Source organism: Cinclus cinclus, chromosome 2 (assembly GCF_963662255.1).
Source record: "Cinclus cinclus chromosome 2, bCinCin1.1, whole genome shotgun sequence".
NCBI classification, from domain to species: Eukaryota; Metazoa; Chordata; class Aves; order Passeriformes; family Cinclidae; genus Cinclus; species Cinclus cinclus.
The window spans coordinates 31,552,880-31,572,226 of record NC_085047.1 but is presented as its reverse complement, the minus strand read 5'-3'; the positions used below and the strand labels follow the sequence as shown (position 1 = coordinate 31,572,226).

At 44.9% G+C, this 19,347-nt stretch overlaps 1 protein-coding gene across 1 annotated transcript; it reads right to left on the bottom strand.

Annotated features, from left to right (window-relative positions):
- Positions 1 to 3,411: 3,411 nt before the first annotated feature.
- Positions 3,412 to 15,802, bottom strand: NRIP2 (nuclear receptor interacting protein 2). Its single transcript, XM_062513683.1, has 6 exons — positions 15,572 to 15,802; positions 10,968 to 11,144; positions 6,369 to 6,451; positions 5,815 to 5,942; positions 4,324 to 4,376; positions 3,412 to 3,504 (listed from the first exon to the last, which is right to left on the bottom strand). The coding sequence occupies exons 1-6, from the start codon at positions 15,800 to 15,802 to the stop codon at positions 3,412 to 3,414; spliced, it is 765 nt and encodes a 254-aa protein (XP_062369667.1).
- Positions 15,803 to 19,347: the final 3,545 nt, after the last annotated feature.

Here is a 19,347-nt window from a genome sequence, read left to right as displayed (position 1 = left end):
TCTGCCCTGGAGTTGATTTCAGAGCTGAGAAAAGAACTCACACTACTTTAGTGCTTTCTTGGAAACATCTTCTCTGTGACTGAGAATTTATACATGCAGTTGTTTACAATAAAGAGGAAAGGCTGGCAAGATTGTGGCACACTGTGCGAGTGTATTAGCAACCAGGGTACAAGGCAAGTGTTAAAAGCATTCTCTAAAGATGAAATAATTCCTTTTTGAATGAAATTTTTTACTCACCAGTGTGAGTGGGAGGAAAGGAGGATGCAAAGAAGGAGACATTAAGCAGAGACGAGAGGAATAGATAGAGCTGGAGTTTTTCACCTACTGTAGCACATTAATTCACAGAGGAGTCCAAACTGCTAGTGGTTTAGGATATGAGGCATGTGAACCACAGAAAGCCTTCAGAAAGGCTGGGGTATGTTCTGAATGTGAGCAAAAGCAGTTATTTCAAGAAAGACATTAGGAACAGCACCTGGTGAATTCCAGCAGCAGCTAGTGTACAGGTATCTGCAGGGCTGCAATTGACAGGCAGTAGTCAAAACATAATTGTCAACTCAAAGTCATGGCAGTTTCCTGTAGGAACCAACACTTTTTAAATAATTGGAAATAGTCCTTTTGGCTTCAGTCTGAAGGCTCCTACTCATCTACACCCTTGCCCTTGCTAGGGCCCAGCTGCAAAACAGACACCAGGCACTGCTTTCACAGGGAAATGGCCAGGACTTAACAGCTGCTGGTGGCCCTCCCCTACCCATGCACTTGTGGGCACCAGCAAAGCCCAGCAAAAGCCCTGGGACACTCTGAAAGGCAGCAGGGCCCCTTTCAGGGCAAAGCAAGACTCAGCAAAAGCCCTGGGACACGCTGGAGGGAAGCAGAGCCCCTTGTGGGAAATGACAAAAGCCATCAGATAAGGCTAGGTGGTGGTGGCTAGGTGTACAGTTAGGCTTATGTTTAGAGTTGGGGTTAGGGGTTAGGTTTTGGTATATGGCTTGGGGTTTAGAGTTAGGGTTTAGGCCTTGGAGTTTAGGTTTAGGGGCAAGGGTTAGCTTAATGTTTACAGTTTAGGGTTGGGGTTTATGGTTGGGTTTTGAAATTAGTTAATGTCTTTATTATTAGGTTTCTGGTTTGAGTTTAAAGTCAGGTGGTAAATGTTGGGATTACAGTGTCAAATTTAGGGGGTTATGTTTAATGTTAAGTTTTATTGTTAGGGGGTGGTGATTTGATTTAGGTGTTATAATTAAAATTAAGTTTTAGAGTGTTTTAGAGGTTAAATTTAGGATTAGGATGGAGTGCCCTACATCTTGGATTTAAGGTTATTGTTAGGGTTTATTGTTTGGGTTAGGGCTAAAGTCAGATTTTGGGTTGTGTTTTAGAATTCTTTTTTAAAGGATCATAGAACTTAGTAAGATTTGTAATGGACATGGTCTCTGTATGTATAGATTATTTGCCCTTGTTCTACATGCTGCTTTTAGAGGCCAATGAGAGCTGGAAACCGGGTGAGTTGATGCATATAGATACAGGTGTTTTGTCTGTCACAAGCAAGATTTTGTCATCAGAATTGGACTGGGTATCACATAGACTGCAGCTAGAATACAAGATTGTTGAGTACAAGCGTGAGCTGTATAGATCCCTGGGTTTGAGAAGCCAGTCAGGCATGCAAGTAATACAAGTCCAGAAGGAATTACTGCTATTTTGGAAGATGGGCTCATTGAGTAGGCATGTTTTCCTGACTAAATGAGAGAACTGTTGGTGTCACTCAGGAGATTCATGGAAAGCAGTTCATGCAGCAGAACTAGTCAGATGCACAAGTAGAAGAGTGGTAAAGAAGTCAAGGAATGTATCAGAAGCTGCAAGATAGGATGACTAAAAGTAAAAATCTGACGCTCCTTGTAGGAGCAGCAGATGTCAGTCATGCCAACTATCTCTGGTAAGTGAATTGCAAATCGTATCAGCCAGACCTTACTCTGATGTCCTTAGCATGTGTTAAACTACAGTGTACAGCTGTAGAGAAAAGAACTAACCAAAAAAAAAAAAAAAAAAGGGAAAAAATGCATACACACATTTTTCGAGAAGCACAACAGGGACAATGACCAGTTACATAAAAAAGAAAGAGAGTCAGCAGTGTTTAATCCAGGAAAATAGACAAAATGGGGTTGTCATTTTGGGATACCCAAAAAAACAGCATTTTAAGGGTAGATAAAGGTACATTTTGCAGTTTGGATAGTGAATCAGTAGCCATGAGGCATGGAACAAGCCCTGATCTAGTGCATTTTTCCTAGAGCTAGTTAAGAATAGATTATGTATTTTTAATACAGCTATGCTTTAGGATGGAAATTGAAAAGAAAAAAATGAAATTAAATAAACCTAATTGTTAAGAGACTTAATAATCACCTTTAACATTCCAGATGAGTTGACAGTTCTCTAGCCTGAGCTGATACTACAAGTTCTCATTTTGTGCAAGAGAAGCAAAGTTGATGGGCTGTGTGATGCCAGGACTTGAGGCTGATGATGTGTTTAAACACCGGATTTCAAGTTGCAAGAAAGGAGCTGACAGAGCAGAAGACTTGGTGGTGTAATTCATTCTGGCATTTAAACTGAGTGGCAGGATCCCTGATGAAGCAGCAGAGGGAACAGGGGTGCAGCTCTAACAGCTGGAGTGCAGAGAGGAGTGGCCTGACCAGAAGAACAGGGTATGCAAGTCTGGTTACAGGGTATAACACCAAGAGATGGTAAGCATTGCCATTCATATGTTATAGCTTAGTGCCCAGGGATGCAATGGCAAAGCCCAAGCCCCTGTCAGTGCTTTAGGTGTCTGCAAAGCATTTCTGCAAAGGTTTCTTGGAACTGAGAACTCTAAAACTCTTTTTGCCACAAAGTTTTCCCAAGAAAATACTTCTGTTCTGCTTTGAGAAAAAGAAAGCAGCAAAATCCAGCTTCCCAGAGTACAGGCAAAGGGAACAGAGCCCTTCCAACAAAGGAACAGGACTGGTGTATGCTGGCATTGAGGCAACAAGAAGGGAAATATTTGTGGTGGTCTTTGGAGGAAATGCTGTTCTGATGACAATAGAACAACTGGAGACTGTTCACAGAGACTCTCTTGTGAACAGAGTGTATTGTAAAGTCATTAGAAGAGTAGCATAAATTTATTACAGAACCAGAAATTGGAATGACTAGGGCCAAATAGCAGAACAAGAACAAAATGCCCACTTGGCACATCAGGACAAGCAAGAGGGTCCACTGAAAGGAGGGGTATCTCGAGGCACTCCCAGTGACAGCTTCCAGCACCCACTTGCATTTTTCTTACTCCCCATTGAATACCTCAGCCTAGAACTCAGCAAGGTTAGGGGCATGGGAGCCTCACCCTCATCTCTCTTCTCCTGGCAGCAAGTCTCCAGACACAGGGAATGCAGCCAGTCACTGACCAGGCTCTTCAGAGGCATGTAGAAAAGGCAACTCCTGACTCAGTGCTTTAAATTTCAGGACTCCTTCCTCCAAGTCGATGCAACACTAAAGAAAGAGAAAGACAATTACTTGCTGGACATTTCAGACAGTAAACCTCATGATGTCTATGACTGGGGAAAATGTGTAACACCTCTCTGGGTTTGTAGAGACCTTACAGTTTTCCTTCCCTATTCCACATGCTGCCTCCTTGCTCCAGTTCCCTGCAATGGGATTAATCTCCAAACCCTTCACAGGGCCATTTCCATCCCTTCCTCCTATGACCTTCTCTGAGCTGATGTCCTCACATCACTCAGCCATCCAACCCATTGTTTTTCCTGTTTTATGAGCCTGGCATGTGGCCACAAATGTGTAACAGGCAGGAGCCAGCTTGCTGCAGCCATATCTTGAGCCACCCAGGAGCCAGGCTCAGCAGAGCACTGACCCTGAGCCAAGCTGACAAAAGGAGAGGACTCTTCCCACTCATGGCCAGCAAGTGCTGGACACTGAATGTGATCATACAGCTTCATTTGGCTTAAAGCAAGGGCAGAGCTTGTTCTCATCCGCCTTCAAAGGACAGCATGGGTCTAACTCCTGCCTCTTCTTGTCTCCTCTTCAGTTTCCTCTTACTGCTTGCTACTTGTATGGTCAGGAATACAGAGAATGGGAGGTGTGATTGTACCCTACTGAGTGCTTTCTTTCTTAAAACCTTTAAGAAAGGCTGGAAAGGCATCAGTGACTCAGAGCATACTGCACCCAGTCAGGCAGCTGTGCAATAAGCATTGCCCTGAGAGACCTGGACATTAAGTAAGTCTGATGCTTACAACAGCTACATCTTGGAGAGCTTCCTGAGAGGAGGCCTGCAATAAGCAAGGAGCTGTTCCTTACCTTGAGAGACAACAGAGTCTGGAGGCCAATGCAAAATTCCAGCATTTCATCATCTGAGAATAGAGAAGAGAATGATCAGGCTTTCGACTATGTAATATTGCCTCATTAAAGAAAGTGTGTCTCTCCTGTAAAAGGATATGAAATACAAGAACATCTGATTCATAAATTTTTATGGTTATAGTCTCTTCAGTATAAAGCAGATAAAAAATAGCAAAGAGAGAGAGTTAAACACACTAACATTAACAAGCAGATGGTAACAGTGACAATAATAAAGCTCTCTCTTCTGCCACTCACTGATGAGCCTTTAAAGGAGCTTTTTAGGCACAGTCCTGAAGATGGTCAAAATGAACTTCACAGCTGATAAGGAAACCATTATTATCATGACTACTGTGAGATAAATTTGAGGGGGTTGTGATTGTTTGAAACTTAATATGAGATATCAGAAGGGGCTTGTGTGATCCCATAAAACTTACTATGGGCTGTGTAAGGGAAGGACAAAAGTCAGAAGGCAGATGAATCAAGGGGAGAACAAGCATGGGAAAATGTAGAGCCAACAAAATGGGTAGGAGGTAGTAGCTATAGGGTAAATTCACCTGTGCTGGTATTAATACAGATTCTACATAAAGGACAAGAACAGGCAGAGTGGAAACCAGGAAAGAAAAGCAAGCTGGAGTATGTAAGAGGAGGAAGCTCTTTCTAGGTAACTTAGGAATGTGGGAAGAATGTTCATAAAAAGAGGGAGCAAGGGAGGCCTTGGAAGATAAACAGGACTCATTGAAGTTGGGGAAACAGATTACAACAAGAAGATAAAGCTGGAAGACTAATAGGGAGAAAGAACACAGGGAATAAAGGACAACCATGTTGTTTTCAGCATATTCACAGCTTGATGTAAATGCAGAACATGCAGCCTTTCTGCTGTTTTCTGGGTCTGCCTCAGTGCCTGCTGGCCTATGGCTCCTTCCTTCAAAGGGTCCTGCTTCAGGACACTGAAGGACACTCAGCACTCTGGGGCTTCCTGGTTCTTTCAGGATGCTCCCTGCAGCAGAGGCAGAGGAGCACACACAGAAGCACTCTAGGAGATGAACTGTACCCTCTGTTACTTTGATGACTTCCATCCAGCCAGACATACAAGTGCCTATTCCATAGGAGAACATGAGGCACCAGAGGATTAATCAGCCATTTGCAGAAATTTATGGAAGGTCCATTTTAGAATCGAAATGAGAAATTTTCACATCTTTAGTTAAGGCTGAAAAACCATCTTATATCTCCCTATTTTCAGTGTCTTCTGTCTTCTCTGTACCCTTCCTATGCCCTTCGCCTTTGGTTGCGTTGAGAGTATTTGCTGTGTATGGTGATGTTGGCCTGCAGTGGAGGTGGCCACATCACCAACCTTCTACCATGATATGCTTTTCCCAAAGGTACTTTAAATGCTCTTGGCAGGGCAAGAGGGACACAGGAGAAACAAGGGAGAGGAGGGGCTGGCACTCTCACCTACAACCAGTGCTGAGCACAACACTGTCTCCTGGCCAAATTGCAATTCCATATGTTCTACTCGGCCAACAACACTGGGGATGGGAAGAGAGAGCTCTCCACAGTCCATGGCAGACACTTCTTCCAGCCTGTGGGACACAAGAGGTGTTATTGCCTCAAGCAGAGGAATTGGAGGACAACCAGGACTTCTCACTGACGGCAGTTCTAGGTCTCACTGGGAACAGGTCTGCAAGAGGGGGAACCTTTTTCATACAGTATGTCTGGAGGCAGATTCAACAAGCAAAACCTCACCACCAGCCACCAGCTGGGCAGCTTTTCCTTGCAATACATGCAGACAGAATTGCATAGCTCTGCCTCAGTCTGGGGCCTGCATATAATTTTGCCAGTGCTGTAATGGCTTTCCCTGTAGCCCACCCTCTGCATCTTCTCCTAAACAGCAATGTGCACATGCAAAATTGCCAGTAATTATCACTGGGGCCGGGAATCCAAAGTGCCTGTGTTGTTGCCAGTTTTTCCTTGAGCCATCCCTCCTTTAATACTGTGCAAAGACTTACCCCAGCTGGTTGAAACACCTTTTGGAGATGAGGTTTGGTAGACACCCAGTGTTAACAGTCGCTTTCAATACCTGACCTTGACACTAGAAAAAACAACAACAGATAATTACTGTAGGCTCAAAGTAGGCATATTGGCTCCACCAACAGTGTTGGACACTTGGACTTTCTGAGCAACATAACCAGGATGTGGTGTTTTAGGCAGTAGTCAGAAGGCAGAAGGTTCATCCAAGACAATGTTAGTTTCCCCAGTGCTCTGCAAATCACTCTCAAATACTTATTTTTGAATTTGTCTTCCTTAATTTGTATTTGATTGCCTAGACACTTACCTTAGTGACTTTAACTTAACAGTATTCCATTCAAGAGATGCTCAGTTAGAGAATTTGTTCATAAAACCCACATGGACTTTGTTAGCAGAGCAGTAAGTAATATGCAAAAGTTTCTAAAGGAATACAAGCATGTGCTAGTTTTTCTGGGTTTCATCTCTCCATTTCTCTGGTGTTGCAGGGAACAATGTCCCAGAGCTAAACGTTTGCTCTCAATAGAAAAGCTGCCAGAGGGAGAAGTCTGAAGGAGAAGCAGGAGCACCCAGGACAAACACATCTGAAATGAGCTTGAATTTAAGGCAGTTCCCAAGATAACTGGGAAATCTTTGTGACTTCTGAATCCAAGACACAACCTAATCAAGAGGTTACTATTTTCTGTAGGGCTTACATCATGCTCCTGTATAGCTCTTTAAGGATATAAGACATGACACTACAGTAGTCACAGCTGGTGGCATTTAGCAAAGGGGGAGAATGTGCCCTGCACCCAAGTAACTGTGCATGATTTTGTTGGAATAGTTCCCAGTGCCTTGCTCATTTCGTTTCTTTACCCCTTTGAACATGAAATGGAAAAAGAGATGTGGTTGCCATCTGTTTTCTGTGCCCTCTGCAGAGAGGTCCTTAATGGCAGTCTTGAGGTGATGAAGTAATAGCAGGTCACATCTATTTTTGGGTTCTGAAAACATAGGGTCATCAAGGACATCAGTAAGAATTAGGTTCAGAAAAAAAAAAAAAAAAACAAAGGAAAAGTAAAGGAACTGGAAAAGATGGAGTAACTGTCATCTACAAAATATATCTTTACCTACAGTGAGTAATCATACCTGTTCTTGATGGCCTAGCTCTTCAAGGCTGTCTTTCACCACCACCCCCCAAAAAAAACCCACCAAAAAAAATCCATCCCCAAAATTTTCCTTTTGAGAGGCTCATTGATTCCTACTATCGTTTGTGTTTTTCCTGTGATTCCTTCTCTTCCATCCACTATGGCACTCTGTGACATGAACTACTTATTTTTTACAGACCTGCCACTTCTCTAGTCTTATGCTCAGTTCCGACAAGTTTAAATGCTTGATCACCTTAAGCAGATCAGCACAGTTATGAGGGACTCAGTGCAGCACCAGCACGGTCAAGGAAATTGTCTCAATTTCCTGATTTCTTATTTGAGCCTGTTTATGATTATTAGTCATCACAGAGAGCTACATCCAGTATTTCCAAGATTTAATTTTCAAAAATGTGCTGTCTGTGAGTAGTTATAATGAGAAAGAAGAAAACAGCTCCTGTGAGAAATACTGGAAGCTGCAAACAGACAATACCCACAGTGTCCCTTTCAGCCCAAACCATTTTGTGATTCTGTGGCAAAATATCTCCCTTCTGATTTTAGAAATGCAATGTCTGTGCTGCCTGGTCCTCCCTGACACATCAGCCCTGCCTGAAAAGGCTATGGCCAGACTAAGTAGAGAGGCAAGATAAAGCACAGAGTGCAGGTGCATGCCAGACATCTGCCTCCACATCCTCTCTACTCAGAAACAAGACCTGGAGCATGGAGAGCAATTTGTAAGGAATCACTTGGGAGCAGCAGACTTGAGACGCATGAGCTGCTGTTGTTGTAATAAGCCTAAGCTGTATCACTAGGCAGATTACTGAATTTTGCTTCAGAGCAGGCTGGGAAATCTGCATGTTAGAGACTTGATAGGATATAACAGGACAGTGATTATTCTGTAGAAAGCAACATTTAATCTCATTGAGTGTAAACAGCTCTTCACCACTAACCATTTCCCTAGAGAACTCACCAGGACCCCGAGGAAAATCCTTGGTCCATCATACCATAAATACAATGCAGGCAGCTCATAAGCACTGCAAGGCATCTTGGACTAGGGGGACTTTTCCTCACTTTACTCACTATCATCCCCACTCCAGAATTTTTCAGTCTGTTACTACCAGTAATCTTCATTTTTTTATCTAAATTTCAATTATGGGAATTTCCAAGAAAGAGGGGAGAGGGGATCAGTAAGGATCACTATTTATAAAGAGCTAGGATTTCTGAAATTATGTCAGTTCCAAAGTCAAGAAGCTGCTTTCGCAAACAAAAGACTGATCAATCCCAGGTTGCTTTGGTGTAGAGGAAAACTGGCCTTCTACAGCAGTGAAATCTTTCAGCATCTATTTCCAAGTCAACAAGAGACAAGCCCCACCACAAGAACCAACAGCTTGATTTTATGTTGCAGTTGCCAGTTGTGACTAGCTTTCCAAAGTGCTTTACAAAAACTGTCACAAAAAGGGGCAATTCTGCTAAAGTACCATCTGGGCAACCCACCTAAGCAAACAGTAGGGTGAATGACATATTATATTATATTATATTATATTATATTATATTATATTATATTATATTATATTATGTTATATTATATTATATTATATTATAGACTAGGTCTGTCTGTGATCTCTGAGACTTAAAAGGCCTTAGACATAAGGCAACTAAAACCTGTTGGAGTGAAAACACTGTCCGAATCTCCATTCAGGATCAGTATCACTGAAGTCTACATATATTTGGATTTATTCCCTGGTCAGGTTCAGTTATAAATCAGGTGATGTATTTGCTACCACTTTGAGATTTTCAGCATACTTGCATGTGTAAATGGCAGATTTTTCTCAGGAGTCAGGGGAAAAAAAGACTTCTCCGGGGCTGTGCTCCATTTCTAATAAAAACTGCACTATAATCAAGCAGATATCCAAAAGGTATCAGCTCACCTCCCTGGTTCAAATGAACTGGCAGCCTGAGTCCTATTTCCTGCCACAGCTCTGTTACTGACAGGAGAGGCTTTTTGAAGTCCACAAATGTGAACATCAAAAACAGCAAGACAAAAAGAAGGGGAGGAGAGCTTCCCTTCCTTCAGTGTAAGATCAAGTATGACAAACAGTGACTGGCTCCTAAGAAGGGCAGAAAAAGAAAGAAATGCCTGTGCAGAATTCAGGGAGTGTTACGTGGAGCATTAGACCTATTTCCTTGTTTGTGATGCTCATTAACCTTTCTCTCTGAGGGAAAATAAAATGTGGGTGACAGCTGGGGTTCAGTCCATTAGAAACACAAAAGGGAATGACTGGTGGACTGTAACACTGACTTAGCTACTGCCCCTGGGATACAATACCTGTACATGCCTGTCCCTGTTCAGTGTGCAAGCCTGGCAAAAACCCTACCCTTTAACACTACATTTCCTCTTGGAGAACAATAAGGAGAGGCTATTAAAGAAAAAGAATCACCTTTATTTGCTCAAAAACAGGCTCCAAGTAATTGGAGAAATTACACTGAGAGCCATTCATCCTATTAGTCTGTCCCCAAGTGTGGTCATGTTAACCCAGCTATATTAAAATAAAAAGCAGGGTAAAGCATACCTAACTGCGGCAGTAAAGGCTGCAAAACAAACCAGACAGTGGCTTTGCTAGGTACTGAGATAAGATCCTAGTCTAAGCCTTTCAGAAACTTGCTACCAGGCTGTGTTTCTACCATAATTTCTTGTGCCAAATGAATTAACGGCTTTTCAAAGGTGTGTATGTTTTTCTTGGAAGTGTAGCCTTTACACTCGGATATGGGAGACATTCTTTAGGACAGATAACTGAACTAAAACCAGCTTTAAAATGGGTTTTGTACAACAGGTCTGTGTATTGATGAGTCTCATATCTGCATGTTACTGTGCAGTTCTAACCATCCAGCCCTGTTTCATGTGCCACAGCTTTTGGATGTGCTTTCTTTAACTGCAGGGGTCAGGGAGTAGTGTGCTCTGCTGCATAGGAGGATATAAGAAGAAAAGGGATCTAAAAATACTGCTTCCATCAAGAGACACAGTTGTGCTAATTTGGAGCACAGTTAGCCACTTTCTGAGGAGGTCCTTTGACACCTGAGAGAATCAGACTAGACTGGCATTAGTTAAATGTAAATCAGCTTGAGGCACCTGTCTTCAAGTGATAAGGAGACATTCCTTGCTTCTATGTGCAATTATAAAATACCTCATATCATGGGAAGGCTGGCCTTCAAAGGAAGGAGATGTGATTAAGGCAAGTTATCTTCAAATATGGGCAACTAGAAGGCATGTAGCAGAAAAGCTTTCCTCTGGCTTTTGGAAAATCTGCATCCAGACTCTAGGAGAGGCCATGCATGAAATCTCTTCTCTTTGGCTGCAGCTGGCTTTTCAGTTTATAACTCAGCATGGCACTTGGAAGGGGGGCAGCTGGAAATCTGAGGATTTGCCATCACTGTGAAATCAGCAGCACTGTGTTGTTGCCTTACCTGGCACTGTATTAGCAGGGGTGAAGTCTCTTTTCTCCTGTCCTCTCCCTTTTCCATCTTTTCATCCTGGTCTTTTGCCAGCGGAGATTGAACCCGTGCAGACTGACCCTTGGCCTCGCCCCGCAGCTTGTTCAGGTTGCCTTCCAAGAGGCGCCGCTGGACCACACTATGAGGCTGCTGTCTCCATCACAAAGAAAGAGAAATCCCAGCTAAGTATGGAGCTAAGGACAAGGACATTTACTAGCTCAGGGATGCAGGTTGCAAATGCTTGCCCCAGCTGATCGTCCTGATGAAAGACATACTTAACCAAAAGAACTTGCTTTAAATCCCAAGATTTTTTTTCTGTAGCCACTAATTTGGTGTTAAAGTGTTGGGATGTCTGTGACAGGCATGCAATTACTGGGATGCAATTACTGGAGGAGAAGAATATGCCTGATGCATGCTCTCCCCACACATATTTGTTCCTTCAGCTAACCATGCACTGGAGAGTCTCATTCCTGTTCAGCATAATGCAATGCACTGCCTGCTGGATGTGTGCTGACGTCCCACCAGGCACATTCACACCTTTCAGTCTCTGCTCCCCACTATCAGATGCTCTAGATTTTGCCCAGTATTGATCTATCCACTCCCTGCACAGCTACTGAATCAACAATGGGCAACACCAGTGAAACAGGTTCCTGCTGGAGGTAGCTTTGTCCTTCCTCCATGTACTCTCCAGGCTCTGCTGCAGGAGCAGCTGCTCTGAGCTGGCCGTGGCATTCCCAGCAACAACTGCCTGTTTGAAGAAAGGCAAACAATCTAAAGGGGTTAATGTGCTACAGCTGAAACTGTTGCTTTTATCTTTCTAAAGAGAAAGAAAAAAATGTTTCCTAGGAGGTGCAGCAGTTTGATGCAGGATCTTGTTGATGGGCTGGCCAAACACCTGAACTAGACCAAACCTGCCAATGAGCTGGGCTGCATTAACCCCACAGGTTACTTGAGTTTTGGAGTAGCTTCACGCCTGGCTAGAGACATGAGGCCAGAGAAGTGTGCAAACTGCAATTTGAAGCACCCTGACTTGCCCAGTGGTCAGTGCAGGATGGCTGTCACTGGCTCTTTGGTCACACTCAGCATTGCTCTTTGCAAGATGCCAAGTCCCTCATGCCTGTTTCCCTTCCACTCAAGGGGTGAGAGTCAGATGGTTCACGTGCTGCATAAGAAACACTGCAGCAGTTGAAAAAGTGGGGTAAAAATATCCCTCTATTTCTATTTTTTTTCCAGCCTACTGTGCCGACCCACAGCACAGCTGGCCGTTGTGCTTAGCTCCCTAAATACTCTGAGCACAGTGCCAGTTTGGCTGCCAGCTAACATCTGGGCCATGGGAAAAGGGCAGGGAACAAACAGCAGGTCTCCAAATTCCCATCCTCCCTCCTGCCTCTCACAATCTGGCATGCAAAGGACCATTCCCTCTTCCTGCAACCTTTCCCACAGAATAAGCAAGCCCTCTGCAGCTGCCACCTCTGTCCCCTTCTTGTCACTCAGGTTGGGAAGAGGCCAGGTGCTGGTGGGGATTAGCTGAGCTTTGGGATTTTGGAGGCATCTGATTCAAGAGCAGATTCCCAGGGCCCTGCCTATCTTCTCTCTCACCAGTGAGATGCACAAGTGGAGACACTGTTGTAACTCTTGGACTGATCAGAAACAATTAGATTTAGAGGATGGTAAGGGAGGATGTTGTGATTGTTGTGGCCAGGAGCTGGAAAGGATGGCCTCCCAGAGCACTTAGAGGGATCAAAGAAGATCCCCAGTGCAACTTAGGGAAGGTTCAGGTTCTCCAAAGTGAAATCTCCAAACCTTCCTATGATTAGTGACCTTGTATGAGCTGGGGATCTTGATTTTTGGGAGGTGAGAAGCTAGATCTTCAGACCTTCTTGGTAATTCCAGAATATTTTAGCTCTTCTAGCTACTTATTTTTTATTTTGCCATTAAAAAACAAACAAACAAAACAAAAAAAAAAGACAACCAAACAAACAAACAAAAAAATCATGCTTTTTGTTGCAAAGCTGGAAATATGAGGTCTCCACAGAAATATATAATTACTCATTATTGGAGACATAATGGTCCCATCAAGTCACAGGCACTGCTGGATGCATTACATAAGCTGAGTGCACACCCAGAATACACAGAAAATAATGGCAAAAAGTAACAGCCTGTGACTGCAAAAGAAATCAGGTATTTTATTTTAAATTATATGAGGCCCTGCTCTAATTTTAGGGCATGGAGCTGCCACAGCTGGCGTCTCTGGCATTGTAAATTGTAATTGTCGCCTGTTTTGTGGAATTAATTAAACTTTCTCCACAGTGTAACTGCTATAGAAGTAAGGGGTGTTTTTTTCTCTCTCTCCAAATCAAACTGTCCGGTACTTCCTACTGCTGCTTCATTTTCAGTACATTCCTTTGATTTGTATTCCACTCCTCCAGGAGAAAGCCAGATCAATTTAGGAAAAAGAGATAGGGTTTTCATAGCACTGGAGAAATGCCTAGAGAAATAAGCCAAAAGCGTATTTTGGACTCTGATTTTAGTGCCCAAAACATCGTAGCAGTATCACAGTGTCCCATCAAGTTGCAGGAACTGCTACAACTCTTGGAATCCCTCTTGAAAATGTAAGACCTGGTTCTTATTTTGCTCCAAGTTAAAGCAGGAACAGAGGTACCACATTGACCCCAGGTATGGCACTATATGTGCAAACTTGGCACAGCAGCCACACTTTATTTTGTGCTCTCTAACACCAGAGCAAAATGTCCATGTGAGAAAAAAAAATCATGCTTTATTCAGTGCTCCCTAGGTCCACGGTGAAAATGTTTCAGCTATTCTGTTATGGACCAAATGTGAAGTTTGCAGTGGTTGCAGTGACTGAACGCTGTTGGCATACGACGAGTTCTCCTGCCTGGAATGGTTAATTCCAGCAGGAAAGCTGCTTGTGGCAAGTGATTTAGACAGGGCCTATCTTGCTCAAGGAACCCCTTGGGGCTTCAGGATGCCAGCTGTCACTTTGAGGCATGGTGATAGGAGTCAATCCCAAAGCAAAGCTGGTAGATGTGTTCCTGCCTGCCTTTGCGGCTGGGGTCAGCAAACACACACTACAAGACTCAGAAGTGGCTCATCTCCATACCCTGCCCAGGGTCGTGTCTGGCTGTGCTCCTGAGGTGATGTTTGAGCTGCAGTGCTGCAGGCTCTCCGGGCTCCAGTGTGGCCAGAGCTCCTTCCCCACGGGGAGGAGAGTCCCTGCTCCTCGCTAAGCCAGCACTGATGCGATGCCACTCACGCTCCAGCCATGACTGTGTGCAGGGCCGGAGGGACAGTCCACACCAGTCCCTGCTGACAGCCGTGTGTGTGGCTGCAGAACGTGAGGTGACAGCTCAGGGGGACTTGGAGGAGCCACCCTTGACCCTGCCATGCCAGGGATCCCAGCAGCTACTGCAGGGAGGGTGGCGGGAGCGGCAGGATGTGCCTGCACGGGAACGTGGCGCTGACCCCTCATCTGCAAGCCACTGCACCCCAAGGTTTTAGCAAGGAGGATTAGCTCCTTGGAGTGCCAGGGACCTGCTGGTCCCACACACGTGTGGCCCTATGCCACTGCGTGCCTCGGGAGCCGGGAGAAGACTGGAGGCACACACACGAGAGCATCTGTGGTGTTGCTGTGATTGTCTGAGGGAAGCACAGACTGCAGGGAGGGGCAAGATCTTTTATGACACCCATTGCCACAGATGGAACAAGTGATTGTGCCCCCATCACAACCAGATGTGAGCCCTCTTTTGGGAAAATGGTTTAGACCTCCACATCCTTGAGCAGTTTAACTTTACAGTGGAGAGAAGTTGGACAGCAAAACTGCCAGAGCAAGGAGAATATGTGTGCAGTTGAGCCAGTAATAGATCCTGTGGGAATCTGCTTCCAGCCTTGGGGAAGCCCTTCCAGACCACAGGCTGCCAAGACTCCTGGAACAGATCTCCCTCTCTGATGCTCCCTGATCCACGTCACCACAAGGAGATGCCCACAAGCCTCGCTCTGGTGCCTCCTCCCCAAAGGAGTCACCCAGAGTGCCAGGCACTGCACCTGCCTGTGTGCTTGGTTTGCAGTCCTGATCTTTGCTCGCCCCTCCATAAATCCAGAGGGTGCAGAGAAGAGAGAAATGTGAAAAGGTAACAAGATCAAACATAAGTCTCTCAGAGTTTCATGAATTACACTTCCCTCCCTGCCAAGTCCAGGAAGCATTCTGCTTTTGAGCTGGATCATGCAGGAATACATGGGGCTTTCAGAGATGTCTCACATGGAAATACATGTCACATGAACATATATAGGTACTGGGTGAATAGAAATTTGGATTCTGGGGAGTCTTTCTAGTCTATGTCTGCCTGAGCAGTTTGATTTCTACTGAGGGAGGCACAAGAAGATGGAGGCAAGCAAATGAGTGATTAATTCTTTTCTCTTGACCTGCTCCTAGATGATCCTGAAGGGAAATTTCATTTTTGCTGAAGCTATGATCCTTTCACAAAGCCTGACAGCAGCTCCCACCTGGAATGAAGGCTATTAGGAGGACTCCCTCCCAAAGGGGGTCCCAGCAGACTCACCAGATCCTTGGAGGTGCCAAGTCTTGTCAAGCCATCCAGGGGCAGCAGATCAGCAGAGTCCTTGTGCACAAACTGGGTGGCCTGTTTGAGGCGCCTCTTTTGTTGCAGAATAGCTTTGTTCCTCAGCTCCATCTCACACTCCTGTCGCTCCAGGTCAGGAGAACCGTCACTCTGCTTTTCCTCCTGCTCTCCTTGCCCCAGTGGCAGGGGGAAGCCCTTCCTTGTGCTCATGATGAAGATTCAGACGGAGCAGGTCCTTTTTGGTATGCTGGGGTGTTCCCTGAATTCCTCTCCTGCAGTTTGCCCTCTGGAAGCTGATTCAGTCTCTTATTTCCCTTCCCTTTCCCTTGCCCACGGCTCTCCTTCTCTTCCTTTCTCTGCCTTTCCTCCTGCTCTCTTAGTTATAACTCACCCATCTCTGAAGTGCCTCGGTGCCTGTTTCTCCCTCTGTCCTCTCCACTCCTCCGCGTCCCTCTGCTCCCGCCTCTTCCTCTCCCTCACTTCTCCTGCCCTGACTGCAGCTTTGCCTCCTCCAGTCCGTGGGTCCCTGGCGTAATAGAAAAAGCCCCGCGTCAGAAACCGCTTTCCATAAATCACGGCAGAGCCGGCAGGATGCTCCGGCTGGAAAAATCCAGCAGCAGCAGGATGTCCCCGGTGCTGGGGGCTGGCCTTGCCTCGGCGGGCGGCGCGCACGCAGCGCGCGTGTCCGTGTGTCCGCGTGTCCGTGTGTCGGTGTGTCCGCGTGTCCGTGTGTCCCTGTGTCGGTGTGTCGGCGTGTCCGCGCCCGCCTGTCCCCGGCTCCACGGGGGCACGCTAAACCTCTGCCAGCGGGCTTTGACGCATCTCCGTGCCTCTGTAAATACCGCCAGAGACTGGGGTCAGCCTGGAAGGTGATGCAGTGCCTTGGTAAATGGGAGAGAGCATCCTCCTGAAGGCTCCTGGCAGGCATGCCCAGTCTCATTCCTGCAGAGTGCCATGCCTTTGCAATAGGCGGCACTGGCGGATTTTCCTGTGTAGCTTGAATGAAATGCTGAAGGTCTGGTTTCTGCTTCCAGCCAAGGCAAATGTATTGTGCTTGACTCTGCCCTCATTTTGACCGCGCTCTATCGAGAGCAATCCCCTCCGATGTTGCAGAAGCCTGAAATCACTGGCTTATTGATACCAGCGGACTTGGCTCCCTGTTTATACCAAAAGGGTGCTGACACTGCTGCAGTGTGGGATGTCTGGACCAGAGCAGACATCCCTTCTCTCAGGGGAGACAGGACACGGTAGAGCTCCCTTTTTCGATGTTCTGTCTCTATCCTGTCCTGCTTGAAACTATGAATTTCAACTTGAACTGATGCTGTCTCATTTTGATCCCTTTTCTCTGCTTAATGCCCTGCCCTGTTAAGCACCAGTTGTGATACCATGTACAGAGGATGAACCAAAACTTTACTCAGCTGTGGAGCTAAAGACAGTATTATATTTCCAGGAAAGGCAGCAAGGGGTGAAACACCTTTCATGCACAAAATAGAAGGAATAGCAGCAACTGACTACAAAAGTTACAGCAAAAGGACACTTTCTGTTGCTCCTTTTGTTTTGTTTTCTATCTCAGTAGTATTTAACGTTCCAGTATAGCTGACACCAATTATTTCTGTGTTCTAAATTGCATATAAAATAGGGAGTATGCAATATTAAGAAGCAAATCCAATACAAGTTATTATGGTTTCCACCAAATCACAATATTAGATTTGTCAGGAGTGGGAGTAGAAATACATTCTGTTTTGTACTCCTAGGCCAAACTTCAATACCATAATGCAGGCGGAGTCCCAACAAGAGTTCAGAGGTGTTTTGAGCTGTTGTTCTCTATCTGTGAGGCAAATTAAGAAGAGAATTTAAGCAATGGATATTTCTAGGGAAGCTCTGTTCCCACTGTCTTGTTTTTTTTGTCTGTGGGTTGCTCTGATTCCTGATTTACACACTCTTTTGACCTCCTATGGCCCCACTGAGTATCCTTTGAGTCTCGTCATCAAGTCCTTTAACCATCCATGTAACCAGTACTGAGTCGTGCACCTCTGCTCTCACACAGAGCCAAGAGGTACTTCCCCTCCTGCTGACTGTGAATAGCTCAGCAGGCCAGCCATGAAAAGGCAGATGATGGTAACAAGGGCATTGCCAATTTTCTTAAAACCTCAGAATGGATCCTAAGACGGTAAAGTGCTACAGAACATCTAAGGACCAGATCACCTACATTTCCTGCCTTGAAGCCTATGGGCAGAGTTACACAATTTCTGATGAGATTACCTCTCACCCTGGATGCATATGTAGGAATGAAGAAGGGGGAGCTCTCCTAGTTCCCAATCCCAGCACCTCCTTGCAGCTAGCCACCCTTTATTAGTTTATTTTGTGCGACTTTTTGGAAAAGCCTAATCAAAACTGGTTTGCCTTACAGCTGGGCTGGAACCACTGCTTGAGCAGTTTTGCCTTTGGGTCTCACCAGTTAGTCCTGCTCCCTAATTCATCAAGTGTTTCTCTCTTTGTGCCTCAAACGGGAGAAATCTTCAAATCTTGTTTAAAGCTTTTTCCCCTCCTTCATCCCTTCTGTTTCTAAGTGCAGGTGACTTAGCTCTTTATATCCTGTGGTGTGTTAGCTCCTAGATCTGGCAAAAAACCCCAGCATTTTTATGGGGGTGAAATCAGCTAAGGTACTGTCTTCTCCCTTCAAAGGCATCCTAGGTTCTAGGTCACTGTTGTCTGTTGTTTTTTTTTTTTTCTATTCAGCTATTTTTCCATCATATTCTTCTTAAACAGAGCCAAATTACTAAGTAGGTTAGGTGATTTCTGGTTTGGGGGTTTTTTAATTTTTTTTTTTTTTCAGAATGGACACTCCTAAAGGTTTTCTAATGAGAGATCAGACCAGAGTGCAGCAAATTTAAGGGGATTTTGCAGCAGTTATATATTTCCCAGTCACCTTTTTTAGGCCCTGAAAATTAATATACAACTCACCAGTAACCTGTGCTAGAAAAATAAAACTGATTTTGATGAAAATATTAATACACAATCCCATGCACACTGATAAACTATTTTCCTTTTCTGATGCAGTCACATAAAATAATCACAACCCATTAAACCTCAATATTCTGCACCCTTCATACAAAAATTTTTACAGGGTGTGTAACAGTGCTATTTAGACAATAGAAGATACACTCTGCCTCCACAGAATATAAATGTCCTTCTCCCTGCTCCTGCTACCAGCTTGGCCTTCCAGCTCAAGCAGTCACAGGCCAGTGAGAGCCCTGGGGCAAAAGGTTCCAGGCTCTAGGCACTTTAGCTGCGTTTGTGGGTGTTGGTCCCCAGACCTGATCACCTCCCTGCCTGAGAAACCCTGAAGAAATCAGAAGTAGTGCCCATACTTCTAAGGAAAGGCAGTGGAGAGCAGCATATCCCAGCAGCTACCTTGGCCAGCCAAGAAGCAAGAGAGGATCAATATATTCCAGTCAGCTACTCCTGTGTTGGAAGAAATTCATTAATAGTACCTGGAGTAGTAAAGGGGAGAGGTGGACTCCTTTGCTGAAGGAAGCAACTGGCAGATTAAGGAATGTGAGACAAAGGTTTGACTTTCCTCTGCCAGGAGCATTAGGGAGTATCCCAGTTGTTTGAGAAGCTGCTCTGTTGAGGGCTTTCACTGGTTTGGCTTTAAATTTCACAGACTAAGGTCCTTCTGCCAGAGATTTTCACTGTATCTCATTTCTGGGAAGCTTTACCTAATAATTCCTCTTGAAAATATTCTCCTCCTA

What these genes read in the sequence shown, in the direction of transcription:
- NRIP2 (XM_062513683.1), bottom strand. Translation starts at nt 15,802, where the DNA reads ATGAGCACAAGGAAGGGCTTCCCCCTGCCACTGGGGCAAGGAGAGCAG. An exon ending in CCCTGCTAATACAGTGCCAG is followed by an intron (nt 6,452 to 10,967) that starts GTAAGGCAACAA and finishes TGTTTTTTCTAG; the next exon opens with TGTCAAGGTCAGGTATTGAA. An exon ending in AGACTCTGTTGTCTCTCAAG is followed by an intron (nt 3,505 to 4,323) that starts GTAAGGAACAGC and finishes CTCTTTCTTTAG; the next exon opens with TGTTGCATCGACTTGGAGGA.